Raw genomic sequence first — 27,974 nt, forward strand, 5'->3', positions numbered from 1 at the left:
TTTCTACAAAGCCATTTATTTTTCCCAAAATACACCCCCAGTTAACAAAATTCCTCAGAGTCCCACATTTAAATTAGGCATGCCACCTCTTCCGTTCCCTGGGGAAGGAGGAAATGTCAGCGGGAGGACATCAGAAGCGTTCCGGAGGCCGGGGGCTGGCGAGAGACAAGCCAGGAGGTGTCCTCCCAGCTCCAGAATAGCACCATGGCGGGGGCTGAGAGGCTGTATCCCTGTACCCTCCTGGCCCTGCCCCGTCCCCAGGCTTCCGCTACACTTCTGCTCTCTGGGGTTCGGGGTGCCGTGGCCGCCTGCCCACCTGCTCACACCTTGAAAGACTGGAAACCATCAGATTCTCCGACTGTAGCAAGAGGCTCTGCCCCGTCTCCAGGTTTCTGCCCGCACCCCTGCTCTGAGGAGGGATTAGGGATGGCCTGGGCATGAGGTATCCAGGAGGCCATGGGCACATTGGAGGGGTACTGTAGGGAGCCGGGCAGGAGCCCCTCACAAGGCGCAGGCCGTGGCAGGCGGTTGTCTGTCTCCTCGCAGTTCCCCAGTTGAAGGACAAGCTCCTTAACGGAGGGCCCTGTCTTCTCACAGCGGGTCCCAGGTACCTAAGGCAGTGCTGGCACCCCGTGGGTGCTCGGTGAACGTGACTAGAGTGGATGAACAGAAGGACAGGAGGGAAAAGCGGAGGGCTACAGGCTGACCCCCAGGGGGCCCACGCAGACCCCCAGAGACCCCATGTGACCAGCACATGCTTCCCACAGGTAGGCAGCCCCAGGGCACAGCCCAGGGCACCACGGGAGAGACTGGGCGAAGGGAGGTCCCTATACGTCCCAGCACAGGTGTTGGTGTGTCCCTGCATGCCCGGGGAAGGGCCCTGGCTTCACTTAGTGATGGGGGAAAGGCCAAGGCGGGGGCCAGAGGAGGGGAGGCGGGAGGGGAGATGCCTGTGGCCTCAGGAGATGCTGAAGCTGCAGTGTCCCTGTCTGGGAGATGGGCTTACGGCGGGGGGAGTGGAAGAAAAGGCTGAGAAATGAAAACTAGTGTATCAGAGCCACTGGAGAAAGAAGGCCAGGGGTAACTGCGTATCCTGTCTTTGGAGAAAGAAGGCAGAGGATCCGTCTGAATATTGTGTCCTGCGGAGAAAAAAGAGGCAGCCAGATGGTCCATGCAGCATATCCACTGGAGAAATAAGGCGGTGGGGTGGTGTCTGTATTATGTCCATAAGACACAAGACAGCAGGATGGTTTATGTATCGTGTCACTGGAGAAATAAGGCAGCAAGACTTGGGAATCACGTCCATCGGAGAAAGAAGGCTGTGGGGTGGTCTCTCTGTCCTTTGGAGAATGGGCAGACCTGCCCGAGTGGGAGCCATCTGTTGGGGGCAGGGCTCACACTGAGGCCCCGGTGCAGCCAGAGGTGGGAGCCCCCAGGCCAGAGCAGCAGCTCCCTGGTCTTCGTGGTCAGGCTATTTCTTGTCCATCATCTGCATTTCGTGACGGAAAGAAAAAGTGGGGGAAAAGGCATTAAATGCAGGAGTTGTACTCTTGGGCGTGCTCCAGAAGCCCAGGCGCATGCTCACGCACTTCCGGGTGGGGAGTGTGTGTGGGGCTGGCCGCCGCAGTCTGACTAGCAGCCCCTGGGCTAAGCACTGCCCTGGAGGCCCAGACAGACGCCAACACAGGAGCTGGGCATCAGACAGACCATGAGGCCCCTGAGGGAGGCTGCCTAATCCCCACCAGCCTCTCTCTCCAGCCCCATGGCTCCCCCACCCCACACCCCTCCCAACCACTTTCCCTGGCACGCTTGTCCCCTCCTACCTCCCCCTCCGTCTCCCCTGGCCTGGCTCCCTCCCCTCCACTAGCAAGAAATCCTTTCCAGCTCCCCTTCCCATGCTGAGTCCCTCTGGCTCTTGTCTCCACATGGGGGGCACCAGTGGACTGGCCCCGCTCCACTTCCTGACCTGGGGGAGAGTTTCAAAGGAGGACCAGGGCATGTGTGACCCCGCTGCTCCCTCTCCCATTCTTTGGGGTCTGTCTGTCCCAGAGGAAGTAGTCCTCCCTTCTGGGCGCCGCCTCTGTACACATGCAGTGTGACCAGAGACTGGAGGGCCAGGGAACGGGACTGGGAAGCCTGCTGCACCCCGCACCCATGCCATTCTCCCAAAGCTCTCTTCTAGAACCGAGCTGACATTTTCCTCTCCATCTGCTCAATCCTTCCATGCCTCATTTGGTTCAGAGCAACAAGGAGGCAGATAACTTGTCTCTACCCCTCCAGACCCCAACATAGGCCTCTTACTGCCACGGAACATTCTACAGCATTTGAAGGGCCTTGCTTTACAGAGCATCTCTGCATTTGTCACCCTGCCTAATCCTCACCACCATCCTGCAAAGGAGCTGTGCATTCCACAGATGTGCATTCCACAGATTCCTGGAAGGTCCAAGGCAGGGACTAGACCCAACGTATCCCTCCCGATGCCGGGGCCGCTTTCTTCTGCACAATGCTGCCTTCCCAAAGCCCTCTTACTGCCTTTCGTGAAAGTCGGAGTCTATGACCCTCTCGTATCACGTATTTTGTGCAGGCTTCTGAGGGCCCCATTGCTCCCCCTCCCCCCGCCGCCCCTGCCTCTGGAAGTTTCCTGAAGATATAGGGCCTACGTCCTTCCCTTCTCCCCTAAATGTAGGGACAAGCATCCAGAAATTCAGGGAACGTTTCTTTCCTGACAGGGACACCCAGGCAAGCTGAAAAGTTTCCATAACCTTTAGCAACCAACTTTGATTTCTAGGTGGAAGCCACTGATATCGAGCAGCAAGTCTGAATCAAGGAGTGTTTTGTTCCAAATACACACACACACACACATTTCCCCAGAAACCCGCACACACAGATGTCGCTGTGGTTACTTTCAGTAAGGAAGAATCTCAAACTTACTTCCAACCAACCACTTCCTAACGTAACCGCTGATGTTACAGAATATGAATAACGATGATTGTTAACATTTACTAACTGCCTACTACATGTCAGGAACGTGGCTGACCAGCCAAAAGCCATATCCTCTGGGCTAGCTGGAGTTAGGCATCATGTGACTAGGTCCAGACCAATGGGCGGAAACTGGAGTAACAGGAGCTATTTCTAGTCAAGCCCTAGAAAAAAAATGTTCCTCCCTGTCCTCCCTCCCCCTTGCTTCTGGAGAAGGCATGGGAGCTGGAGCTCCCTGGATGGAAGCTCTGAGAGGAAGAGGGCAGAAACCAATAAATGGAACCTAGCTCCAGGACATCAGTGGCCCTCAGATCACCTATGCTTAGACTGTTACAGGAGAGAGACATAAATCCCTGTCCTTGCAAAGCCTCTGTCACATCTACATCCGCTTAGAGCAGCTGGGACCTTGGCTACTCCACCCCCTGCCATGCCGACAGGGGAGAGTCAAGGCTGCGCTCCTGGGGAGGGAGCCTCAGGTGACCTGTGAGCAGGTGATGATCACCCTACCACCAACGACCCTCCCCAGCTTCCTGCACACAGAGGTGCCAACACACAGAGACACAATCTCGAGCAGCACGTGTCTTTACCTTCTTTGTTCTCAGAGTGTTTCAGAGGCCGCAGGGCTGCAAAAAAAGGAAGGAGCACACAGTGAGGGAGGGGGAGCTGTGGAAAGTGGGGGGTCAGGGGTCAGGCAGATGGACAGAAGCTGAGGAAGAAGTGAGGTCTACATGGACTGGGAGAAGTTGGGAGGATGAGGGCAACCTCCCAGCCCCAGGGAAGGGGCCCTAGGCTGCTGTCTCAAGGCCCAGCTCCACTCTGTATCCTGTCACCCCTCTCTCTGGGCCTCAGTTTTCCACATCCGTACAATGGGAACAGCTACCCTGCCCTCCAGTGAGCCAGAGATGCGGAAGTACACCGAGCCTGCTCCGCAAATAAGAGTGAAGTAAGAAGCCACAGGAGGCTGCAGCCCTTCCCAGGTGGGCCTGGGGTCATACAGAACGGAGACTGAACAAATCTCTAGGCCCCCCTCCTCTCCCTACCCCCTCCCTCTGTCAACTACATCTGCCTCCGAGCAAGAAAAATGAGGCCTGATCCCAGGGCTGTCTCCACACCAAAGGCAGAGAGTTAATTGGCATCATTTACAGCAGTCCCCAGGTGTCAGTCTCCTGCTCTTCCTCCACGGGGGTGGGGAGGGGACCGATGTCAACTGGCACCATCCCAAATGGCTCAGCGGGAACCTGGCTCTCCCAGCCCAGGAGCCCCAGGAGGGAGGGCAGCGAGGCCTCCAGTGGCCACGAAACACCAGCGCCGTGGCACCCACCCCAAGCTAGGCTCCAGGTTGATGTCTCCAAAGCACCATGCCCTTTGCAAACCACCTGTGTGTCCAGTCACTCGAAAGAGCCTCTGGTGCCATCAAGACAGGGCCAGCATAACATTTTACAGAGGGACACTGAAGCCCAGAGCAGCAAAGCACTTTGACCAAAGTCACACAGCCTCTAACCAGAATGCGACTATCTTAAATTGTTTACCTGTTAACAAGACTCCAAGCTATCAAGCATGGACCAGGCACCAGGGAAGGTACTAGATCCTTTAAATACATGATCTTATTTAATTAAACCCACACAACCTATGAAGGAAGACAGTTATTAGGACAAAACCAAGACTCAAAGATGACGAAACTGAGGCTCAGAGAAGCAAAGTGACTTGCTCCAGGCCACTCAGCCCACGAGCGGCAGCTGGAACTTAAGCCCAGGCTGCCCTGTCGCCTGAGCCCTCCCTCTTCCCCTAGGAAGCCACCAGACCCCACAGTTCGGGGTCACTCAGAGTGGAGCTGGCCCTGGTAGAAAGGTCAGGTAGGCGGGAAAGACGAAGCAACACCTGAGAAGGAGTCAAGGGAGATCCACATCCAGGCCTAACACTGAGCAAAGACTGGACTCATCCGGGCAGGAGGCCACAGCCCACAGAACACACTGCATCCAAACCCCAAGCAAATCTGGCTCCTCTGGATCCTAGAGAGACCCTAGAGATCTCCCCGTCCCTGCGTCCTTCCCTCAGCCAATAAGGCCAGCTCTAAGATCAGGCTTACCGGTCTTGGATCCCTCTCCATCCCCATCCTGGTCCTCAGCACCTGGAAGACAAGGACTCAGTAAACAAGACTTTCTCAGCCCACAGTCATTCCTGCACTTCTCCACCTGGGAGCGCAGGAGGCAGGTAAGCAGGCTGAGTAGGCCTGGCCTGCGCTCCGGATGTTGACACAGGGTCGGAGCCTGAGACCAGCACAGAGCAGAGCCCACCCCTCCCCCAGCCAAGCACCATCTCCTCACCCCTCCAGCCAGCCACACCCACCGACCCCATCGCTCCCCCATCCACCCACTTACCAAGCCCCCCTACCACCAGCCTCCAACATGAGCGCCACCCACCTACCTGTGCGCCTGTCCTTCTACCAGCCCCCCTGCCGCCTGCAGCACAGACCGCCACCCACCTATCTGTCCCTCCCCCTCCACACATGCACCCTCCTTCCCGACGCCCAGCCAGCTCCCACCTCTGACCATCTACTTCCATGTTCACCCAGGGAAGCCTCTGTGTACCCACCTACCACCCACCGGCATCACCCCCCGACTCACCAGTGTGTGCTCACCACCCACCACTCCCCCAAGTTGACACACTTCCCAACCAAGCTCAAACCGCCCATCTACCAAGGTCAACTCACCACCTGCCAATCACCAAAGTCAACTCACACTGATCCCAACCCAGCTAACGGCAGCTCCTTCCAACTCTGCCCACTGGGAAGCAGACACACCCTCACACAGGGACCCGCACACCCATGCGGCATTCACGCGTGTGCACGAGATTTCCACGCTCTACACCCACGCTGCTACACGCAGACACCCTCGGGTGACTTCCACCCTCACCATCACACTGCAGCCCCACACGTCCACCACTCAGCCTGCCATATTCCCACCTTCCGAGGCAGGCTCACACCTGTTCACACATACAAGACACATTCAGCCTCAAGGCCACACACACACCATCAGGCCCCATGTGCACACTCAGGCTGATGCCACAGACACACCAACATACCCGAAGACACGTGTGGGTGTGCACACCCTCTCTCCCTCACCTGCATTCTCCTCCTCACAGCTCTGCTTGATCTTTCTCCAGCACACGAAGGCCAGGGCCACCAGCAGTGCGACCAGACAGACAGACAGCCCCACGGTCACCCACAGGGCCTCAGGGGGGAAGGTCATGGGCTGCCCTGGGAGGGGAAGTGGGGAGAATGGGAAGAGACGGTCACACATGAGCCCCGTGGCCCTGAGGACTGCACACCCTTGGCCAAGAGGTGTGAATAGGGAGCTCCCACCCTCACTGGGCTCCAATGCTATGAAGGGAGCTCACTGAAGTTCCCACGCTACTCCCCCACACCCCAAGACACATCCAAACCCCGACACAGCCATGGCTGGTGTGGACGTGCCTCAACTTGGCAGGGGTGAAGAGTCTGCAGTTGATGATGCTCTAGAACCTTCTATGGCTCCCCACTGACATTTGAATAATGCTTCAGTCCTCTCAAGGACTTCTATTATGTGGCTGTTCTTTCCCCTCCCCCAACCTTTCTTTCCATGTCCACCTCAGGAACCTCTGCTCCAGCCAAGCTGGTGAACTAACCATTCTCTGCAGAGACAACTGGCTCCTTCCAGCCCCCACGCCATTGCTGTCAGGTTCCCCTACTTAAAAAATGCCCCCAAATGCTCACCTAGTTTAAGAGGCCCTCCCTGACTCGTCCAGCCCTGCCCAATAATGACATCTCCCGTCCTAGAGATCGGGAGTCAGCAAATTATGGTCTGCAAGCCAGATCTGGCCTGTGGTCTGTTTTTGTACAGCCTGTAGGCTAATAATAGTTTTTATATTTGTAAAGGTTGCAAAAAAAAGAAACAGGAGGAGCAGAAGGGGAAGGAAAAGTGGCAGCAGCAACCAAGATCGTATGTGGCCCACAAAGCCTAAAATATTTACTCTCCAGCCCTTTACAGAAAATGTTTGGGGAGCCCCGCATGTAGATGGGGGTGGGAGCTGAGGGTGCCGTGGTGAGGGTTCTGGGTTTACCCAAGAAGGGGAGACTTGCCAGGGGAATGTTTCCGTGAAGTGCGGCAGGCCCGTCTGTTAGCTATCTCGCGGCAGAGGGACGGGCTCAAGGCGCCCGCATCTGGGTCAGGGCCAGCCGCTGTCCTGAGCACGCCAGCCAGCAGCCAGGCCCTGGGCCCATGCCAGGTCCCGGGCAGAAAGCTTGGGGACCTCAGATAAAAAAAAAGACAGCACTGCTTTCCTCTGCTCTCTGCGGACCACGAAGGCCCAGGGCAGCAGCGGCAGCCGGGGGGCTAGCTGGTTCTGCAGAAGGCTACATCAGGGCAAACAGCAGTGCCAGGAGAACCTTCGGCCACAGAGGCCCCGGTAGGGACGCGGGCATTTGCAGCAGATGTTCCCTTGGCCGGCATGGCTGGCAGAGCTGCCACTCAGGACGTTGCAAGCAAAGGGACCCGTCACCCAGGGGAGCGGGGAGGACAGCAGCTGACACGAGGGGCCAAGAAGGCCAGTCCAGGAAGCCCATGAAAGAAAAACCCCTGGGGATCCCGGGTGGGGATCCTGCAGCAAAGAAGGGAGCAGAGCCACAGAAATACTCAGGAGGAGGGAGGATCTCCTCCTGTGTTCACCCCCTAAATGCTGTTAGTGCCTGGAACACGGGCCAGACTTGCCCTGGAGTAAAGAGCGGGGCTCAGGCCGGGGTGTTGAGGCTCCATTACCAGCACATGCTCCATAAAGCCCCCTCCATGCACAGCACACTGGACGTCACGAACCTCCAGCAGGTGTGGGAGAGACCAGGCTGGAGGGCTGACATTCTGAATCCCGAAATGTTTTAGCAGGCACAAAGCTGCCTGAAGCGAAATACAGGCCAAGGGCTCCAAAGTAGGCCAGACCTGCTCTTACGAAAACAGGAGGCTGGGTGGTGGGGAGGAGAGAAAATTAGGCTGAGAGGCTAAAGGTTAGATTCTGGTCCTGGTTCATCTGCTCACCGCCCTGGGTGAGTGTAGAGGCGCCATGCACCCTCTAAATGTAAATGCAAACTATTGCATTTACCATTTATCCAATTTTCAAAGAGGTGCCTGGCCCCCCAAATGGAGCCACTGTGCTAGTCTGCAGACTTGGGAAAGTTCTCTCTTCTCTCTGGGCTTTGGTCTCCTCATCTCTGAAACAGAAGCACTTTAAATGTTAGCTCCTAAAGTTTAAACTTAAAGTGTTTTTCTTTTAGATGGGGTAAGCGTTCTCCCTACCATTCCATTTACACCCATAAGCCCTTTCTGCACAGTGTGGCAAATACCCAGTTCGGCCCCAGGTGCAAATGATCACAAAGTCCACTGGTCCTTCAAGGCTCTCTCAACTCCTGCCTGTCCCCAGAGACTTCTCCCGACCGCTCCTGCAGCCCACTTCCCTTCTCAGAAAGCTTCCCTTTCTCTGCCGATTTTACTCTACCTGGTACTTCTTATTCTCTCTGGAAACCTACCAGGTGGATGGAAGTCATGGGAAGAGAAGACAGGACAACCCGACAGATAGACCCTCTGTCCTGACACCAGAGGATGTGGGGAGGCCCCTGGGAAAGCTCAGTGGCCCAGGGAGAGGAACTGAGGAGAAAACCTGATGTCCCAACACAGATGGAGACTGCCTCCCTTGGCCTGAGTGTGGGCCTGCGCCCTCTTCACACCTCCAGGCACAAGGAGCACCCACTGATACGGACAATGCAGGAAGGGAAGGTGTTTGGGCTGGGATCCCAAACCAGACCCCAACCAGATTGAGGGAATTGCCAAACAGACGGCATCAATCTGGTGTTTGACCACAAGGGGACAGCAGAGATTCCCCCAACTGCTGCCTGGGTTGAGCGCTCCCTTCTAGAAGAGCTGACACCGCCCCGGTGAGGGTCCGGACAGACCACCTGGACATCCCCAGCTGTCTCTCAGGGCCTCAGATCAGATGCTGGCATGGACACAGCAACACCTTCCCATCACCTGGAGGACTTCCGGTAGGAAAGCCCTCGCTCACCATGCCGTCTGCTCTAGAACTCCCACCCCCACCCCCAGATTCCCGCAGCTACTCCCGCCTCTGTGTAAGAAGCACAAGGACCACCTAAGGTGCTCTTAGGAGGGCCAATATTACAAATGACTCATATCAGCTCCTTAAAGCAAGTCCCTCAAGGACTTCTTGGTGGAGAGTTTGAAACACCTGGAAGGTCAGGTTTCGGACCACCCAAACCTACCTAAATTCCAACTCAGGGTCTAGAAAAAAGGCAGCGGCTCTCTTCATCTCCCCAGCGGCTCACCTGCTGCCTGCCTACCTGTGATGGTGACGGAGCCATGAGCGTCCTGTCGCAGCACAGGGTTGCGCACCAGGCAGCTGTAGGTGCCATTGGCGCCCAGCACCACCCTCAGGACGCTGCGCACGTCGAACAGGCCCTGCTCGTTGGCCATCTGCGACGTGGTCACGTTGCCCGTCAAGGGGGCGCCCTGCCCGTCCTGCCAGAACACCTCGGCCTCCGGATAGCCCCGGTAGCTGGAGCACGTGATGGTCACCATGTCCCCAGGCCGCAGGTCCTTGTTGGGCTCCAGGGTCATGCTGGGCTTCGAGTAGGGAGCTGGAGTGGGGCAGAGGGTAGAGGGCAGAGGTCGGGGTAAGGCAAGGACGGGACGGGGGGAGTCTCAGGGGAGGAAAGGGCGCCTGGAGGGACAGGGCTCAGCAGTGGGGCTTGAGTTACGGGGTCAGTGGTGGCGCAGTGGGTGAGGGGCTGCGGGAGGTGAAGGATGAGGCGAGGGGAGGGCGCCCCGTCCCGGCGCTCACCGGCCACCTGCAGGCTGACTGCGGCGCTGCCGAAGTCCCGGATGCTCACGAAGCAGGTGAAGCTGCCCTCATCAGCCACGCGCACGCGCTGCAGCCGCAGGGACGCGTTGCCCTGAGCCAGCAGGTCCGGGAAGAGCGCCGTGCGGTTGGCGTAGGCGCTGCCCTGGTCCCGGCCCTCGGCGAAGCTGTGCACCAGCTGCTTGGTGTCCGTCAGCTGCCAGATGAGGTTGAGCTGCGCCAGGCTGAAGCCGGGTTCGGGCGAGAAGGAGCAGCGCAGGGTGGCGTCGGTGCCCACCAGGGCCACCACGGGGTCCTCGGGGACCTGGACCTCCACGGCACCTGGGGGTGAGGTTGGATAGGCGGTGAAGAGGGGTGGGGACACTCTGGGCTACCAGCCCACAGCCTCCCAGATTTCCCTCTTTGTTCCTGTTCCATCTTCCCACTTTCTCTCCAGACTCAAAAGCAGACTGAGTCTCCGGATTCCCAGATGTGGAGTCACCCTAATCTTATGACAAGAATCATAGGAGGTTGACCTTGGCCTGACAATGCCTGTTCCGGGAGGGCGGGCGGGGGGGGGGGGGCGGGCAGGCCGGGGACAGCATCCAGCCCTAGCACCCCCCCCCCCCCACGATGGATCCATTTCCCTCTCCTATCCTTACTCTCTTTCCAGAGGTTTCCGGAGCCCTGGAGTCAGGAGCCCCGGAGAGCGAAGAAGGTCTGTGATTACTGTCCTCGTCCCCTACCAGCAAGGTAAGGTTCCTTGCCTCCTCACCCTGTTTATCCTTCCTGTTTTCATTACTAGGAATTTCACCTTCTGCGAGACTGAAGGTATGGAGCTAGATTCAAATCCCGCAGCCCCGGCCGATAGGACAAAAACCTCCCTCCCTCGCGGGGGACATTTAAGCAAAAAACAAACAAAAAACAAACCTGTGGGGCTTCTATGGGGCGTGATGGTGACGGAGCCATGAGCGTCCTGTCGCAGCACAGGGTTGCGCACCAGGCAGCTGTAGGTGCCATTGGCGCCCAGCACCACCCTCAGGACGCTGCGCACGTCGAACAGGCCCTGCTCGTTGGCCATCTGCGACGTGGTCACGTTGCCCGTCAAGGGGGCGCCCTGCCCGTCCTGCCAGAACACCTCGGCCTCCGGATAGCCCCGGTAGCTGGAGCACGTGATGGTCACCATGTCCCCAGGCCGCAGGTCCTTGTTGGGCTCCAGGGTCATGCTGGGCTTCGAGTAGGGAGCTGGAGTGGGGCAGAGGGTAGAGGGCAGAGGTCGAGGTAAGGCAAGGACGGGACGGGGGGAGTCTCAGGGGAGGAAAGGGCGCCTGGAGGGACAGGGCTCAGCAGTGGGGCTTGAGTTACGGGGTCAGTGGTGGCGCAGTGGGTGAGGGGCTGCGGGAGGTGAGGGATGAGGCGAGGGGAGGGCGCCCCGTCCGGCGCTCACCGGCCACCTGCAGGCTGACTGCGGCGCTGCCGAAGTCCCGGATGCTCACGAAGCAGGTGAAGCTGCCCTCATCAGCCACGCGCACGCGCTGCAGCCGCAGGGACGCGTTGCCCTGAGCCAGCAGGTCCGGGAAGAGCGCCGTGCGGTTGGCGTAGGCGCTGCCCTGGTCCCGGCCCTCGGCGAAGCTGTGCACCAGCTGCTTGGTGTCCGTCAGCTGCCAGATGAGGTTGAGCTGCGCCAGGCTGAAGCCGGGTTCGGGCGAGAAGGAGCAGCGCAGGGTGGCGTCGGTGCCCACCAGGGCCACCACGGGGTCCTCGGGGACCTGGACCTCCACGGCACCTGGGGGCGGTGGGGTGCGGCAGTGAGGAGGGGTGGGGCCACTGGGAGCCTCCCTAGTCTTCCTCCCCTTCCGGGTTAATTCCAAGCCCGTCCACCCCTCCTCCTTTAAAGCCTGAGACCCAAAGTAAAGTTGATTACCTGTGATCCTCATCCAGTCAACAAGACTACAGTAAGCACCTACTATTTGTTGAGCATAAGAGTTAGGAATGCAACAGAGAAGAAGACCAAGGTCACACCCTTACAGAGCTTACCTTTTAATGGGAGCGAGGGACAAACTAAGACACAAATTCGCATTAGCATGGGATTAGGGGTATGAAAGATATAAATAAGCCAAAGGATTAGAGGTGGTAGCTTTTCAAAAATTTGACAGGTATTTTACACCTGTCTGTGCTAGTTGTATTTTTACATAAGTATAGGTTATCTTTTTTTTTTTAATTTTTTTTAAAGTTTTTTTTTTTTTTAATTCATGAGAGACAGAGCGAGAAAGGCAGAGGGAGAAGCAGGCTCCCAAGGAGCAGGGAGCCCGATGCGGGACTCAATCCCAGGACCCTGAGATCATGACCTGAGCCGAAGGCAGACGCTTAACCATCTGAGCCACCCAGGCGCCCTCTTTTTTTTTTTTTTTTTAAAGATTTTATTTATTTGACAGAGAGAGACACAGCGAAAGAAGGAACACAAGCAGGGGGAGTGGGAGAGGGAGAAGCAGGCTTCCCATGAGCAGGGAGCCCGATGTGGGGCTCGATCCTAGGACCCTGGGATCATGACCTGAGCCGAAGGCAGACGCTTAACAACTGAGCTACCCAGGCGCCCCAAGTATATGTTATCTTTATTAATCAGAAAGGGGAGTCTAAAAAGGTATATACCAAATGTTAATAGTGGTTTTCTCTGAATGAGAAAGGATCACGAGTGCTTTTTCTTTTTTCTTTTCCTAAATGAACATGATTCGCGTTTATACCCAAAAGAAAGAATGCTCACACCTTTCAGTGGGGTGGTGAGGCACATTCTCACTAAAAGGATATTAAGTTGAGATTTAAACGGAATGAAAAAGAGCCTGACATACAAAAAAGCTAGTGTAAGAGTGTTCCAGGCAGAGGGAACAGCAGGTGGGAAGGCCCTGAGGCAAGATTCAGTTCCCTAAGTGAAAATATCAGGTAGCTGTCCAATGTGGCCGGAGAGTCTGGATGGGAGGGCTTTGTAAGACCAGTAAAGAATTTAGGTTTGCTACATACAATGGGAAGTCACTGCAGGGTGGGGGTGGGGGGGTGGGGGGGGGTGTGATCCCGCATAATCTGTCTAACAATGCTTACAACTCACTCTGGCTTCTCTGTGGAGAACGGATTAAGGACTATTTCAGTGGTCTTTGTAAGAAATGACGTTGGCTTAGCTCCAGAGGGTGGCGGTGGTATTGGAGAGCATGGGACAGATTCAAGGTTTGTTGATAAGGGAGAACCAACAGGACCTGCTGATGAATGGGAGGTGAGGGGAACACAGGAGCAGGAATCCCAGAAGCCTAGCGTCAACTCATCCCCAGAGGCAAGGCGAGGGCATAGCCAGAGAAAAGCCCCCTGGGGCAGATTCCCCTGTTCGTCCCCTGCCCTTTATCCTGTGGATTGGCAAGCCTCCTCACCCAGTCACCTCTGCCTCCCTTCCAGCTCTTCTTTTAGAGCCCTGGGAAGTTAGGCAGGGGTCCCCAAACGCTTCCTCTGGGGAGGCACGCTCTCTGGCACTGCCATTCTTGGGTAAGTGTGTGCTTTGGGCACCAGCAAAGCAGGCACACTCAGTGTAAAAATCAGTCTTGACACAAAGCTGACTGGATATAGCAGCCATCAAAAGTTTCTTGCATTTAGAAAAATAATATTTTTATTGCGAATTACACACAGGGAGAAGGTTATCATGATCTTTGCAGTGTGTAGAGGTCTCTAAAGGTCTTATGCTGGCCCTGGATCTCTCACTGCAACAGCAGATGCCCCAGGCCAGCTCTCCAACTAGTACCCCTCGTAGGGGGCATTTAGGAATGAAACCAGACAAAAGCCCTTTCTCTAGAGAAATCAGAGCTGCAGTGACTAGAGAGTTGCTTCCTCTTTATGACCAGCAGGTGGCACCAGACACTCAGCTTTGTCTTCCCCTATGGCAGAAGAAGGCAGTCTCTCCCTTTGCCAGGGACTGATAAGAATTTAAAATATGAGGATATTATCATTAAAAATAATGCCATTATTGAATGCTGACTCTGTGCCAAGAGCTGTGTGGGAAGAGTTACATCATGTATCCAACATGGTTATCGAGGAGCTACTATGTGGCTGGCATCAGTCCTGGCACTGGGGACAGACCCTGCTCTTTGAGCAGAGCAGACAAGAAGCAGGTAAACATACAACATGTCAGGCAGGGGGAAAGGTTGGGAAGAAGCATGATGAAGTAAGGTCGAGGGTATGGAGAGGTGGTGTGCTATGTTATACAAGGTAGCCAAGAAAACTTTGCTGAGGGGGTGACGTAGGAGCAAAGACCTGAGCGAAATAAAGGATCAAGTCATGCCAATGTGTGGTCATGGAAAGTTCCAGGCAGAGGGAACAGTACGTGCAAAGGCCCTCAGGAGGGAGCACGCACACTGTATGTTTAAGAAACACATTATCACATTAAGTGCTCACATGACCAGTTTACAGAGGAGGAAACGGGCTAAGAAATGCAGAGTAAGTTGCCTATGGAATCCCAGTGGAAATGGGTGGACAGGTGGCAGGGCACAGTGGGAGGAGGTTGGCCAAAACCCTCCCCATCCCTGCGAGACAGACAGGCTTGGCAGGAGCCCTGGTGGGAATGGGCGCCCCCCTTCCAGGCCCCACACTGCTCCCCTCACCTGTGATGCAGAACCACAGTGCTGCCAGGACTGTGGCCAAACGCACACGCACGCCCACACCCTCGCTGGCCCAGTGACCCAGCATCTTCCCGAGAGGCAGCTGACAGCTGGGCTCTCCGTGGTGGAAGGCTGCCCCTGCGTGTGAGGGAGAGGAATTGAGGACTTTGTCTCCAAGGGTCTTCCCCAGGCCCGCCCTCACCTACTGCCCCCCTCCCCCGCCCCAGCTCGGGGGAAGGCTGCAGTTGCCCAGTGGCAGGTCCTCCCTCCCACACCCTACAAGGCTCCCCACTGAGGGTTTTTTTTTTGAGACATGCTAGCTGGCAGGAGGGAACTGAGTCACTGGGGAGGATAGACCAGGGCACACGGGGCAGGGGGGGCAGCTGGGACCCACCCTTTCAGAATTAAGATGTTGTTACAAAATACAAGGAAGATGAGGCAAGTTGGCAAGTAGAGGCAAGGTTGGCCAGCCCAGGGCAAGAATGTGCGCAGGTCAGTTTGGCTCAGTTTGACTCCAGACAACAGCTGGTGGGGAGAGTAAGGGCTGAGGCTGGAGCCAGGCGTGGAGATAGGCTGAAAGGTCTGAAGTTTATCCTGAAGGCAACTGGGAGCCGCTGAAGGTTCTGGAACAGGGGAAAGGATATGGTCAGAGCTGTGCTCCATAAAGATGACTGAGAGCATCTGCAGGATAAAGAAGAGATAAAGCAGGTCTGGGTGACGACAGCAGCACTGGAGGACATGGGGAGAGAGGAAGGGGGCAGTCAGGGTGGCCATGGTTTTGAGCCCAGTGAGCAGGTGGGGCAGTAACTGAGACAGAACATGGAGGCGGTCGGTGTAGGGCGTGGGAAGTTAGCAGTGTTTGTGCAGAAACTTCCAGGGGAGAGTTCTTGGGAGGCAGCTGGTGTCAGACTATGGGGCCCGAGAGAGAGGACACTTGCTAATTGGACACCTTTTAGCGAGTGACTGAGACCAATCAGAAATGGAAGAGGCCCGGCCTGGGGTGAACCCCAGAGGCTGCAATCAGGACTGAGTGAGAGGTAAGTCTGTGGCCACAGGTGAGACCTCCCGGGGCCCAGCCCTGCCCCCGATCCTGGCTGCCCCCCACAGTGTCTGACTTGGGTGGGCTGCATCCACCTTCACCCTGTCCCACAGCTGCTGCCTCACTGTTCACACCATATCCCGATGAAGCCACGTAACCAGTGTGGACTTAGGCTATCCAACACAGTTCAACAAGAACGCAGTTGATTTCACATTCTCACAACCCCCCAGGGAGACAGCCGCATCGACTTGGTCTATTTTGCAAGAGAAAAAAATAAAGCCCCTAGAAGTGAGGTGCTTTTGTTAATGTGATGTAATCTGCCAGTTAGCAAGCTGGGGAGGGTTTGGGTTCCCAACCTCCTGGCACAGCTTTCTGCCCCCCCCCCCCCCCCCCAAGGAGCAGACCTCACCCACAGCCAGCCAGCACCATCATTTTGGTCACAGGCACCCACCTCAAGCCTTCCAGTCCCAGCCAAGCACCTCCCCGCCCCCAGCAGCTGGCCTGAGGGAGTCCCTCAGCCAAACCGGGTGCATCCTGCCCCCCCCCCCCCAGCTGTCCACAGCGGGGAAGCCCTGAACAGCCACTTCCTCCCCAGACACTTCCGGCCCAAACCTGGCAACTTCAAAGCCTCACCGCCTGCTGACTCAGCAGCCTTCCCGCTCCATTCATAAAGGCACCCTTGGCGAGCACCACATCCTGCCCTCAAGGGCAACCCCTTGGCCGCAGGAAGAGCTAGCAGGCTGCAGCCTCCGCGCTGTCCCCCTCCCCCACCCCCACCCCAAGGAAGCACCAGGACCTAAGGATTAAGAAACTTCCAGATTCTAAGACTCCTTTCCTCTCTTTCACCCCCAGAAGAAAACCAAGGCCTATCTGTTCTTCCCAGGCCACCTCCCTCACCCTCCCCACTGCTGCTTATGCCTGCCACTCCCACCCTGACCCTCCGGTGACCTTCCTGAGAGGCCCTGCTATCTCCACTCTGCCCCCACAAACCCCACTCTGTACGACGTCTGCTCTCAGCGCCTAAGATAGGAATCTGTTCACATCCTTACCCATGCTCAAGAACCTTTCGTGGCTCCCCATTTAGTACAGAAGTAAAGCCACTTTCCTCTGGCTGGCACTCAAGACTTTTCTTATGAGGTCTCCATATATCAAGCTTTTACTCACCAGGGTCTTTTGGGAATGCCTGCCACCTCCATGAATGTGGGGGAGGTCAGGGAGCACCTCCCTCCTGATCAGACCTACCAGGGCTCCACAAGGGCCAAGCTGTCCTTCACTCTAGAGGGAAAATGGGAGGATTTCCAGGGATGGGCGTTGAGCTTACCCCCTGTGGTTACCTTCCTAGACTCTGAACCCAGCAAAGTTCCCACTGTCATGGCTTACCCTAGGGAAAAACCTGACAGCCTAGAACCAAGAAGACCTGAGAATTCCACCGCACCAAGAGGTTCCTACCCCAACAGCTGGTCCCCCAGCGACTGAGAGAGGGATGGAGAAACAACTCTCGGAGACAAGGTGCTGCTCAGGGAATGCGAGCATGGCCTGGGAACAGAAAGCCCATCACTGCTCTTCAGGACAGATGGGCTGCCCTTGGAGACACACAGATCTCATGCTGCGTTGGCACCACCTTGCCCACCTTCTCTACAAAGGGGAATTCTCATCCCATGGTGGGACCTGCCCTGGAGTCAGCATGTACCACCCCTCCTAGTGAGTCACCAGCCAGCCCTCCCTCCTCCTCTTCCTTCATCCCAGTCTCAGCCAAATGTGGGAACTCCAAAGAGTCCTGCCAAGAAAGAACACACAGTGCTTTGGCTTTCCCCCGGGAAGCAGGACTGAGGGGCCCAGGCCACGCTTGGCCTGAAGGTGCAGCAAGTTCATTCAACCCCAGCAGAGGTGCAGTCACAGGGAAGCTCCCAAGAGAGGACCCAAGATGTGCCTCCATTAAGCCCAAACCAATAAACAAAGGCTGAGACTGGGCTCTTGGTAGAGAGCTCTTGGCTCAAGAGGAATTCCTTGCCCCCACCATAACCACCCCATATCTCTTAACCCCCTGCTTCCTCCCAATCCCTGCAGGGTCCGCTTAGACAGTGCTTCCCACTAAGAGGGCAAGAAGGGTCAAACCACATAACTAGTGTCGATCTCTGCTAACCAGTATAGCACAGAGACAGAGCTTCTGCAAACAGCAGTTAAGCACCTGGACCAAGCTGTGCCTGAAACAAGTGCACACCTAGACTGTCCAGATACTTGAGTCAATCCTTTTTTTTTTTTTTCTTCAAGCTAGTTTGAGCTAAGTTTCTATTATCTGCAACTGAAAGACTCCTTGAATATACATTTGTTTGTGTATTCAGTAGTGCATTTAACTATTCACTGAGTACCTGGTAGGCAGGCACTGGGGCCAGAGATGACTAAGCTATGTGTCTGTCCTCAAGGAGCCTGCAAGGAGTGCCCGTGATTCACTGCACTTCAATACAGTACATTATTTAAGATACAGTGAGGGCTACTTGCAGGTACCTCAGAGACATAATAACCCTAAAGGTGAGTCCAGAAAAATGATGAGCAGCATCCCAGGTAGACAGGCTGGGCAGGGTGGCTTCTCGCCATCCCCAAGACACCTGTCCTCCTGGCACTGCCTGAGTGCCTCTCAACCAGATCCCTTTGATCTTAGGGTTCTGGTCCCAGCTCTGACACTGCTGTGCAATTTTTAACAGGTGACTTCTCTCTAAACTCCATATGTCCATGTATAAAAGAAATGCTTGGCTGGATCCTAGCGGAACAATATTATTATGTTAAATCTTCATGTACTATATCCTTGAGGTCGAGCCAATTAGCTGTCATGCAGGTCATGCTAAAATGTACAAAATGACTGTGGCAGAAACCACTCATTTCCCCCTCATATCTGTTCTCCTCTTCTGTAGAATTTTTAGTTGGGCACATGGCCACTCAGCTGAAGACTACAGATCCCAGCCTGCCTTGTGGGGGGAAAGGTGTGTCCGGGTGACCATCTTCTGGCTAATAGGATGTGAGAGGAACTGATGTGTACAACGTCTGGGTCAGACCCTTAAAGAGAGAGAGCACACCCTCTCTTGTCTCCTCCCCTTTCCCACTAGCTGGAACACAGCTGTGGTGACCATCTGAGACCATGCTGCCAAAGGCAACACTCTGGGGACTTCAGAACAGCAAGACCCAAGGCCCTCGGATGGGCTGCAGTATCAGCCCTGGACGGACCTGGCCTGTCACATGGGTGAGAATAAGCATCTACTCTAGCGTCACTGTTATTTTGGGTCTTTCTGACAGCATCTGAAGTGACTAATTTAGGGAGCCATCCCTCCCCTCCTTTCCCTCCTCTCTCCCGCTCTTCCCACCCCATGAAAATTGCCACTGCTCGGAGAGCGAGAAAGGAAACCACATCTAGAATAGGTGTTTCAAAATACAAACTGGACGCTATCTCCTGAGTCACTTGGTGATGCCGGGGCCGGGCTCAGGGTAGGTGTGACCTGGCTTGGGGACTGTTTTGTTTGTATGGGAGGGAGGGGCTGAGAAAGTCAAGGGTGTCCTGAAGGCCTGAACAAGTGGGCACTTGGGGGCACACATCATACGATGGGGAGACCTGGAAATGAAGCACGTGTAGGAGGAAGAACAATTCCTACTGGGCTTGAGCTACAGAGCATCCATGCCAAATGCCACATGGACTCCTGGACACACGGAGCTGGAGCTCAGAACAGCACGGGGAGCTACCCATGCATTGGGAGTGATGGGAGCCAAAGTTGGGATTGTTGAGGGAGATTGTGGAATGAGGAGAGGTCCCCCAGCAAATTCTGGAGAATCTGCAGAGGTTAATGGTCAAGTCTCAGAATAGGGAACCTCTCTCGGGCCACCCTCACGACCCGTTTGCTCCCTCCAGTGATGGATACCCACAGCCTCCCGAAGAAATCCGCTGTTTGGGGTGGCCATCACTGGGGAAAGCTCTGCCTTGTCCTGAGCCCAAATCTGTCTCCCGTACCGCCCCTTTCAGTCCTCCTTCGACCTTGTACTACAAGTCTGCCCCCTCCCTGCACGTTTTAGATCTTCTCCCTTGACGAGGCCACCCTGGGCAGCCATGCCACTTTGTTCACCAAAATAACCCAAAATAATAGACTATCAAATCTGTGGCGAAAGACTGGGAGCCATTTACTCGCATTGCTGTGGATCGTCACCTCTGCCATCCTCTTCTGATGGACCTGGGGAAGAGCTGGAATTTTATGGGATAGTTCATTTGCGTCACTGTTATATTTCATCCACTTAAGCCAACTCCGTCACCCCAACTGCCACAATCTTTCCTTTTAAATTGTGGCAAAACACATGGAGTGTGAGGTTTACCCTTTCAACCATTTGAAATGTGCGGTTCAGTGGGGTGAGGTGCAGGCACAGTGTTGTGTGATAGCGATAGGCACAGGAGATAGCGTCCATGTCATGATCTTTTTGTAGCACTGTTGTGACACTTCCTGGCACCTAGAAGGTGCTTGATAATTTTGTGGTCGGTGAAAAAAAGAAAAATGAATGTCACCCAGAAAGGTTGCTCTCTCCTCGCCGCTTTGTTTCTTGTGTCATCAAAGTCCTCAGGAAGAGGACAGGAATAAGAAGACCCCACAGTCCTTGGTTCTGCCCCTGGATCAATGCCCTTCCACTGTTCAGGGCTCTGGGATTAGGAATCTCCCTCTTCGTGCTGCCATTCAACTGCCCATCACAGGTCTTATCCCTGCTTCTGGCGGATAGTCCCCACCAGTCAAGTGGGGAAGAACCAGGAAGAAAAAGGCTCCTCTGAAGAAAATGGACTCCTCTTCAAGTGCTCCATTAATAACTGGTTCCAGGATTTTGTCAGGGATTAAGGACTCGATCACCAATCTGTTGTTCTCATAATCTGCCTTCTTCCCCGTAAAAGCAGTTATTTGCTCATCTCAAGTCTACCAGCATTCATTTATCCACTCACACAACAAACATGATGAAGTATTATGGGCATGGAGGGTCAAGCAGTTCCCTGGAGGAGTGGGCCCCCATGGCATACTCTGAGAAGAGAGGGCCTCTGGGGAGTGGCTGTCGGGAGATGGGGCACGGGAGGTGGTCAGGGGTTGCTTAAGGATGGATTCTATACACAGTGGGAGCCCGTGGAGGGCTACGACCCCACCCCCGCCATCTACCCCAGTTGTCCTGAAATACCCCTGACAGCTTCTCAGATATCTTATCTCCAAGTTCACCCCACACCAGGACAATCCCAGGGGCCAGAAGACAAATGCACTGAAAGCAGATTATCACCTCCCTACCTGGCCTGAACTTTCCTTCTGAACAGCCTCTGCAACTTCTTTCTTTGACAAGGGAGGCAACAGATGCTGAGCAGACCTTCTCTGCCTTCAGCAGTCAGTCTTGATACTCTTAGCAACTTTCCTCCACATCCTTTATTCTAGAGTGCCTCTCTTGTTCTACACTGATTCCTTCTGATGACAGGGCTCCCTGGTCCTGCAGGGAACCCAGTCCATGTGATGCTGGTGGGGCTGACCGCCTGCCTCGGGCCTCAGCAGGTGACTGGACCTGACTCATCAGAGAACCCTCGGGGATTGGCTCCAGAATGGGCCTCTGAGCCAAACCACACCCAGTCAGACTTCCCAGGGCTGTTCTGCTGGCGTGAGCGTTAAAGACTCTTTCTGTAAAGGTCCGGATAGTAAATATTTTAGACTTTGCAGGCCATCTGATATCTGTCACAACTACTCAACCCTACCATTGTAGCAGGGAGACAGTCATAGACAATGTATAAATGAATGAGCAGAGCCGTGTTCCAACCACAACTTTATTTATGGACACTCAGATTTGAATTGCATGTAATTTTCATGAATCGCATGATTTTTTTTTCAACCATGACAGGCGTAAAAACCATTCTTAGCTGTGGGCTATACAAAAACAAGCGGCAGAAGGTTTGGCCCATGGGCTGTAGTTTGTAGGAACGGGTTTATGGACACACTAGCTCCAGTCTCCGAGACTTCCAGCTAGCAGCAAAAATGGGAACCAGTAGGGACCTGGTATGTTAATGACGACGCCTCTATGTAATGGAATAGCATACAGCTTTTTAAAAGAACGTGTACTAATGTGGATATAAGTCCATGCCATATGTCACGTAAGTCAAGTACACTGTCAACTGTATGACCTCATTTCTGTATTAACAGATGGCCCCATGGCCCCAGGTCTGGTCCCCTACCTCTCTCTCCATCTCAGCATCACCTGTAGTCCAGTGCACAGCCTTCCTCCTCCAGCACTGAACCTCTTGGGGTTGGCCCCCAAGCCTTCTCCTCAAGTCTCTCTACTATTTTTTCCTAGATGATTTCATCCACTCCCATGGCTTTAAATATCGTTTATATGCTGGCAACTCCTAGATTTTCTTCCCCAAGCCCACACCTCTCATCTGAGCTCCAACTGTCCCCTAAAGATCTCTTTGCCAGTGACTCATAGGCATCTCCCTCTTAACATGGCCCTCTTCAAACTCTTGATCTCCCCTCAAACCTGTTCCTCCCTCGCTCTTCCCGCTCGGGAAGGGCACTGCTCTCTACCCTCCACTCAAGCCAGAAACCCGAGTTTCTCTCGCCTCTACAATGCATCACACCAAGAACAACCATTCCTGACCCCAAAATATATCTTCGGGCTCGGCAAACTATAGCCCGAGCCCCAAATCCAGCCTGCTGCCCGCTTTTGTTCAGCGCACCAGTTAAGAAAGGGTTTACTTTTTTAAACGGTTGGAAATCAAAAGAAGAATATTTCATGAGACACAGGAATTGCATGAAATTCAAATCTCAGTGTCTGTAAATAAAGTTTCGTTGGAACGTAGCCACATTTCCTTTCCGTATTTTCTGCGACTGCTTTTGCAGACGATGGCAGAACCGAGCCCTTGCAATCGGCGCAAAGCCTGAAATATTTACTTTCTGGCCCTTTGCAGAAAAAGTTTGCCGACGCCTGATACAGCTTCACCCTTTGTTTCTCTCCACTTGTGCTGCTCTCTCCGCCCTGCCAAGTCCTCATCATCTTGCCTGGCTGACCACAAAAGCTTCTTCACTGGTCTCTCTACTTGCCCTCTCGTCAACCCACCGGGTTCTATACCCCAGCCTTGACTCTACACAGCAACCAGAATAACTGCTATAAAAACCTAAACTGCATCAGGCCATCACTTCCAATTTTTAATCAGCTCCTCCATGGCCCAAAGACCCCTACCTGCTCTGGCCTTGCCCACCTCCCCAGCCTCACTTCCTCCTATTTGCCCATCCCCACAGGGACCTCTTCTAGGTCCTACAAAAGGGGATCCTCTTCTCATGGGTTTTTGCAAACCCAGTTCCTTCTTCCTGGATGACATGGGGAATACCTCTTTATCCTGAAAGTCACCTTGGCAGAAAAGCCAGGCAGAGATGGGCCACTCCAGGGGAGTCCCTGTTATTCATTACACAGTTTTCTTCTCCTCTGGATAGTGAACCCAACCCCAGGATGTGGGAATGAGGGCAAGCATCTACTCCTACTTCTTAGTTGATACACTTCTGTGACTTTGACAAAGAGCATGTAATTCCTTTGCAATTAACAAAAAGGAAAACAGCAACTTGGGAGACTTTTATAGATTTCAGACCAGGCTCCATCCCTCACTTGCTAGGTTCCCTAGGGCAAACCTCTCTGGGTCTTTGGCTCCTCAGCTCTCAAAGGAAGGTCCCACAACCATCCTGTGCTGGTGTTATCACAAGAGGCTTCATGAAAGAAGCGAGCCCTGGTGTTTAAGGAGATGACTTTGGTGTAGGAGATACAGTTTCAAATCCAGACTCTGCTACTTCCTAGTCATGAGACTTTGGGAAAACATCTTCTCTGACCCTCAGTTTGCTCATTTATAAAATAGGGACTATAAATTACGCTCCTAGAATGATTATAGGACAGCTGGGAATAGCCCCCCCACCCCCCTTGACCTTCCCTTTTCCTGATAATCTGAGTCAGTTTGGGCCTTTTGTGTTCTTAAATGGAATCATTAAGCCACCTTGCCTGCCCCGGGGGTATAGCTTAGGTTCAGGAGCAGGCAGCCCTGGGTTCAAATTCTGACTCAAAAGTTTTGCTAGACACATGACCAAGTATAAATGACTTAACCTCTTTGAGACTTGATTCCCCACCTCTAAAACGCAGTAACAACCCCTACCCCATAAGGGTTGCCATGAGAATAAGACCATATGCAGAAAGGACTTGGGAAAGCACTTAGCACCCACAAACAGCGGTAACAATTATTCCTGCAGTTATTATTGCCGTAGTCATGGGGACAAGGCCTCCTGGGCGCCCCTGCACTGAGTGTCACCCCCCCAGCCAAGAGCTCCTCTGTCGGGCTATACACCCCCCCAGCACACATTCCAGTATCTCCCCGGGGAAGCCCCGGTTCCTGGGAGCCCACGTTGACTTTAGGGTGACTTGGGAGCCCTGCTTCTCAGAGATACTATCTTTTCCTACTCCAGGGCTCTGGAAAAAATGCTTCTCATTCCCCACTCCTAGCAGGTTTCCCTGTGACATACTCTCTGCATGCCTCAAGAAGGCCAAATACCCAAAGGAATTAGGGGTGTGGAGGAGGCATCCATTCTCTGGACCACAAAGAGAATGAGAGGGAGAGTGGGGGCAACAGGCTGGGAGCACGGCTCAGACCTGGAGGGTCAAGGAGGGACTCCGGAGGCACCCATATGCTGAAGACCAGGGCTCTGGAAAAGCAAGCACTCCCACGGATGGCTTGGACTGGGATACCTAGGTCAGGCCTGCCCTCTCCCCAGCTCTCCAGATGAGTTCTCCCTGCCTTGCTGCGGGGCCCGTCTTGCCAGACTCCAGAACGAGGGGTGAAGCCCATGCCTGCCTCCAGAATGACAGAAAGACAGACAGCATCCCAGCTCCAGCACATGCCTCTGCATGTGTCTTTGGGCACATGACTTCCCCTTTCTGGGCTCTGGCTTCCCCCTCTATACCATGGAGCTAATGACACTCCACTTCGGAGGACTGACATGATTAAATGTCTGTGAAGCATCCGGCACAACCCCACCCCCAAAACCTGGAAACTCAATGTTCCTAGCTGGAACCTCATACTGCAGGGGTGGCAAAACTGGGGTGTGGCAGCCAGGGGGTGCAGAAAAACACACGAGGCCCTGTCCCAGATGTTTCATGCATCTGAGACCAAAGGAAATTTCTCATGGATCACATCAACCAGTTCCCACCCTCCTACTTCCCGCAGGCTCAGGCTATGCCTTCCCCTTCTGCTAGTGGACCTCCCTGGCACTCCTGCCCTGGGGTGCGGAAAGAGGACAGCAATGAGAAGTGGCCACCCACTCAGAGGATAAGCTCATGGGCAGTGACATCATCCTGCCTGCCCTTCTTCCTCCTCCCCATGACCCCATGACTCAAGTCCACAGCCTCAGGCCCCATGTGGTCATAATCTGGGAGGCTGTTTGGATTTGGATCATTTTTCTTCACACTCAAACCCCACACATCCAACCAAGAACCAGCCAGCAGCAGGCCAGAGACTTGTTCTACAACACTTTCTAGGAGTGTCCTTAGGTGCTGTGGAATCCCAACTCACAGCTCTATGGTCATCCTGACAATCTGACCCCAAGCTGTATTGCTTAGCTCACGGTCAAGGCCAAATCCTGCTCCAAAAAATGAAGATTTATGGTTCCAGACAAGACACGACTACAGATTAAGGATGGAGGAATTCCCCCAGGAAGGCTCAGAAGTCAACCTCACCAGAGTTAAGGACACAGCCTCCTCAGAAGGGACGACGCCTCTATAAATGGCCTTTCCACAAATGTTCAAGCACCCAACCTGGCTGTCAAGGCATCTGAGCATCTCAGACAGTCAGCCGATCTGCTTCCATTGGGTGACTGGTCAGAGCTGCAGAAGGCCAGGGACAGTAAGGAAAAAGAGGTCCACAAATCCCAGCACCCCTTCCCGCCCTCAGGCTTGCATTAACACCCGCTTCTCACCTCTAACAAGCCGGATGGTCTGATTTCTTGCAGCAGGGGAGTCTGGAGTAAATTGGAAAGCTCACTGAAGGCAAGCAGGAGAAACCACCAGTGATGTCATTGAAGAGAGGGAAGAACTCCAAACAGCAGTCAAGGGATCAATAAAAGCATGGCTGAAGCCACTTAGTGCAAAGCCCACTCCCACAAGAGTCCCCTCGCCCTACAGCCCCTTATTGCAAAATCTGACACATAGCACTGACTCGAAGTCAAAATTTGACAAAAACTGACAAAAAATTTCACTGATGTCAGGAGTATCCTGACGTCAGACTATGATGTACGTAATATGGGAGAGAAAGATTTCCAGGCTCGATAGTTAAAATCAGTGTTAGTGCTAAAGCTCAGGAACTCTAGATATCAGGGAAATGTACTCACCCCAGATATTCCCATTCCCAAATGAGCTGGAAATATGAGCCATCACTCACACCCTGCAGCCCCAGAGCCCTCCTCCACCCCTCCCCACCACTCAGATGGGCCCAACCCATCAGACAAGTTTCAGCTTCAATTTCAAGTTTAGACTTCAATTTCCCTCAGTCTCCAAAAGCGTCCCACCTACGTGCAGGCCCCCAAACTGCAAGGAAGGCTGCACAGCATCAGATTTCCTAGGGATTTCTGGGAGGCCAGAGGGAATGAGAGGAGGCCGCACTAAATGAAGAACTCTCTTAAAGACAGAACAGCTTCATTACTTTCTAATACAGAAGCCAACTGCTAAAGACATGCATGTAAGAAAAGGACCCAGGCCTTAATTTAATGATGAAACTGACTCATTTACAATTATCCACATCCAAGTTGAAGGCAAATAGTTTTTCTCAATTAGGTCAAACAAACACTTCCCCTATTCCCCCAATCGTTTCTACGTTACTCTTTGCCTAACGTTTTCCCTCGGTGATAGACCCATCCATATCTGAGTCATCTGTCACGCATTTCTCATTAGGGCAGGTCTGGCTTAGAAATAAATCCCCTTTTCTGGCAGTTCGGGGCCTTCGGCCACCAAACCTGCCAACTCCCTCGCTAAACAGCATTCTCAGGGCCTCGGGGCACTGAGATTCAACTCCCTCCCCTATAGGGTGTCCCCACCCTGGGTCCCCACCTTCGGGACACCAAGTTCCCCACCTCCTCTCCGTCCTACCTCCCCCACCATCTCTTGGAGACTTCCCCGAGCTCAAATTACCCCATCCTGCTCCCTCCTGTTCGCCTCCCACCCCCAACACCTATTCACCCCTTCACCCAGGTCAGCCGTCCCTACCTGTTCTTTTCAGAATCTGTCCCCCTCCCGCCCACTGCTGCCCGCGTAAGTCCTCTCTACTCGGTCCTTCAGGGCCAAGAAGAGCGGGCCCGCTTCCCCAACCGTCCCGGGCAGCTCTCCCTCCGCGGAGCTGGGACTCAGGGTGTTTTCCTCTGCAGGGCCCTCTGGAGGGCCTGGGAGACCCTGCTTCCCTGCTAACCCCGGCTGGCTTCGTTGAGCTTTCCAGAATCATCAACACAGTGACAGATCTGGCCCCCCATGCCCCTGCACGCCCCGGGCCCGGGTAATCACAAGCACCCACCAGCCTCCTCCAGGACCTGCCGGGGGAGAGCAGGTCCCACTGTGCCCCAGCCCCCTCGGCGGCAAGCTTGGGGCGGGGTTGGATTGTGGCGGCCCCGGCTGCCTGGGGCCCGGAGCCGGGCTGCGTCGCGGACCCGGGGAGGGTCCTGGGAGGGAGGGCACAGCACGCGGTCCGGCGGCCCCGCACCGCTCGGCCGCGGACAAAGGCCGCCCCCACCCGCGCGGGCCCGCGCCACGCAAGCACTCACCGCGCCGCGGCCGGCTCTGGGGACGCGGGGACGCGGGGACGCGGCGGAGCGCTGCCGAGTCGCCGCCGCCGCGAGGCCGGGCCCGAGTGGGGGTCGGGGGCGGCCCCGCGAGGCCGAGGGGCGGGGCGGGCTGGAGGAAGCCGCGGGCCCGGAAAGGCAGCCCGGGTGCGCCCGAGGCCGGATTGGCCCCGCGGCGGCGGTCGGGCGCAGAGGCCTGAGCCCGCCCGCTGGGCAGGGCATCGGCTCGGACCCCGCCCCTGACCCCAGACCCGATCCTGGACGCCGGCCAGGGGGCGCTGGTCTGCCCGTGCCCCTCCCCCGCCGCGTTCCGCCACTCCCGAGTTCCGACGTGTATTTTCTCCGAGAGGGGACAGGTGACTGCCCGCTGACCACCCCACCCTCCAGGCGGCTGGCCGCAGAGCCGGATCCCGTGGGCCGACCCCAGTCCTGTGTTCTCCCTCCGCCCCGGGCTGGTACCGCGGCCTGGAAAGGGTTAACTCGACTGCGAGGAATTAAGAGTGCAGGGAGCTCTCTATAAATACAGTGTCGTGGGCGCCTGAGCCAACCGCAGGGTAATTTCCACTGAGCTGGTTTTCCTCTTTTCCTCCCACCCACGGCCACCCGACCAGCCCT

General features: G+C 55.0%; 1 protein-coding gene across 9 annotated transcripts; it reads right to left on the reverse strand.

Moving 5' to 3' along the window:
* On the reverse strand, positions 1-27,528 carry CD276 (CD276 molecule). 9 transcript variants are annotated; one of them, XM_064570164.1, is made up of 13 exons: positions 27,342-27,524; positions 25,512-25,575; positions 25,273-25,419; positions 14,878-15,106; positions 14,487-14,621; positions 11,300-11,638; positions 10,783-11,097; positions 9,856-10,194; positions 9,356-9,652; positions 6,101-6,235; positions 5,066-5,107; positions 3,567-3,602; positions 1-1,489 (listed from the first exon to the last, which is right to left on the reverse strand). In XM_064570164.1, the coding sequence occupies exons 5-13, from the start codon at positions 14,569-14,571 to the stop codon at positions 1,467-1,469; spliced, it is 1,611 nt and encodes a 536-aa protein (XP_064426234.1). In that variant the 5' UTR covers positions 14,572-14,621; positions 14,878-15,106; positions 25,273-25,419; positions 25,512-25,575; positions 27,342-27,524; the 3' UTR covers positions 1-1,466. The 9 variants fall into 9 exon arrangements, with proteins under 9 accessions (XP_064426234.1, XP_064426235.1, XP_064426237.1 ...); XM_064570165.1 differs by lacking the exon at positions 25,273-25,419; XM_064570167.1 differs by lacking the exon at positions 14,878-15,106.
* Positions 27,529-27,974: the final 446 nt, after the last annotated feature.

This window comes from Mirounga angustirostris, unplaced genomic scaffold, assembly GCF_029215605.1.
Source record: "Mirounga angustirostris isolate CCGP_5_RB_7025 unplaced genomic scaffold, mMirAng1.0.hap1 SCAF_9, whole genome shotgun sequence".
Lineage (NCBI taxonomy): Eukaryota > Metazoa > Chordata > Mammalia > Carnivora > Phocidae > Mirounga > Mirounga angustirostris.

Excerpts from the sequence above, each read along its gene's own strand:
- CD276 (XM_064570166.1), bottom strand. The coding sequence starts at position 14,571 with ATGCTGGGTCACTGGGCCAGCGAGGGTGTGGGCGTGCGTGTGCGTTTG. Across the intron at positions 10,195-10,782 it reads GCCCCATAGAAGCCCCACAG|GTGCCGTGGAGGTCCAGGTC; the intron begins GTTTGTTTTTTG and ends CCTCACCCCCAG. Across the intron at positions 6,236-9,355 it reads TGGCTCCGTCACCATCACAG|GGCAGCCCATGACCTTCCCC; the intron begins GTAGGCAGGCAG and ends TTCCCCTCCCAG.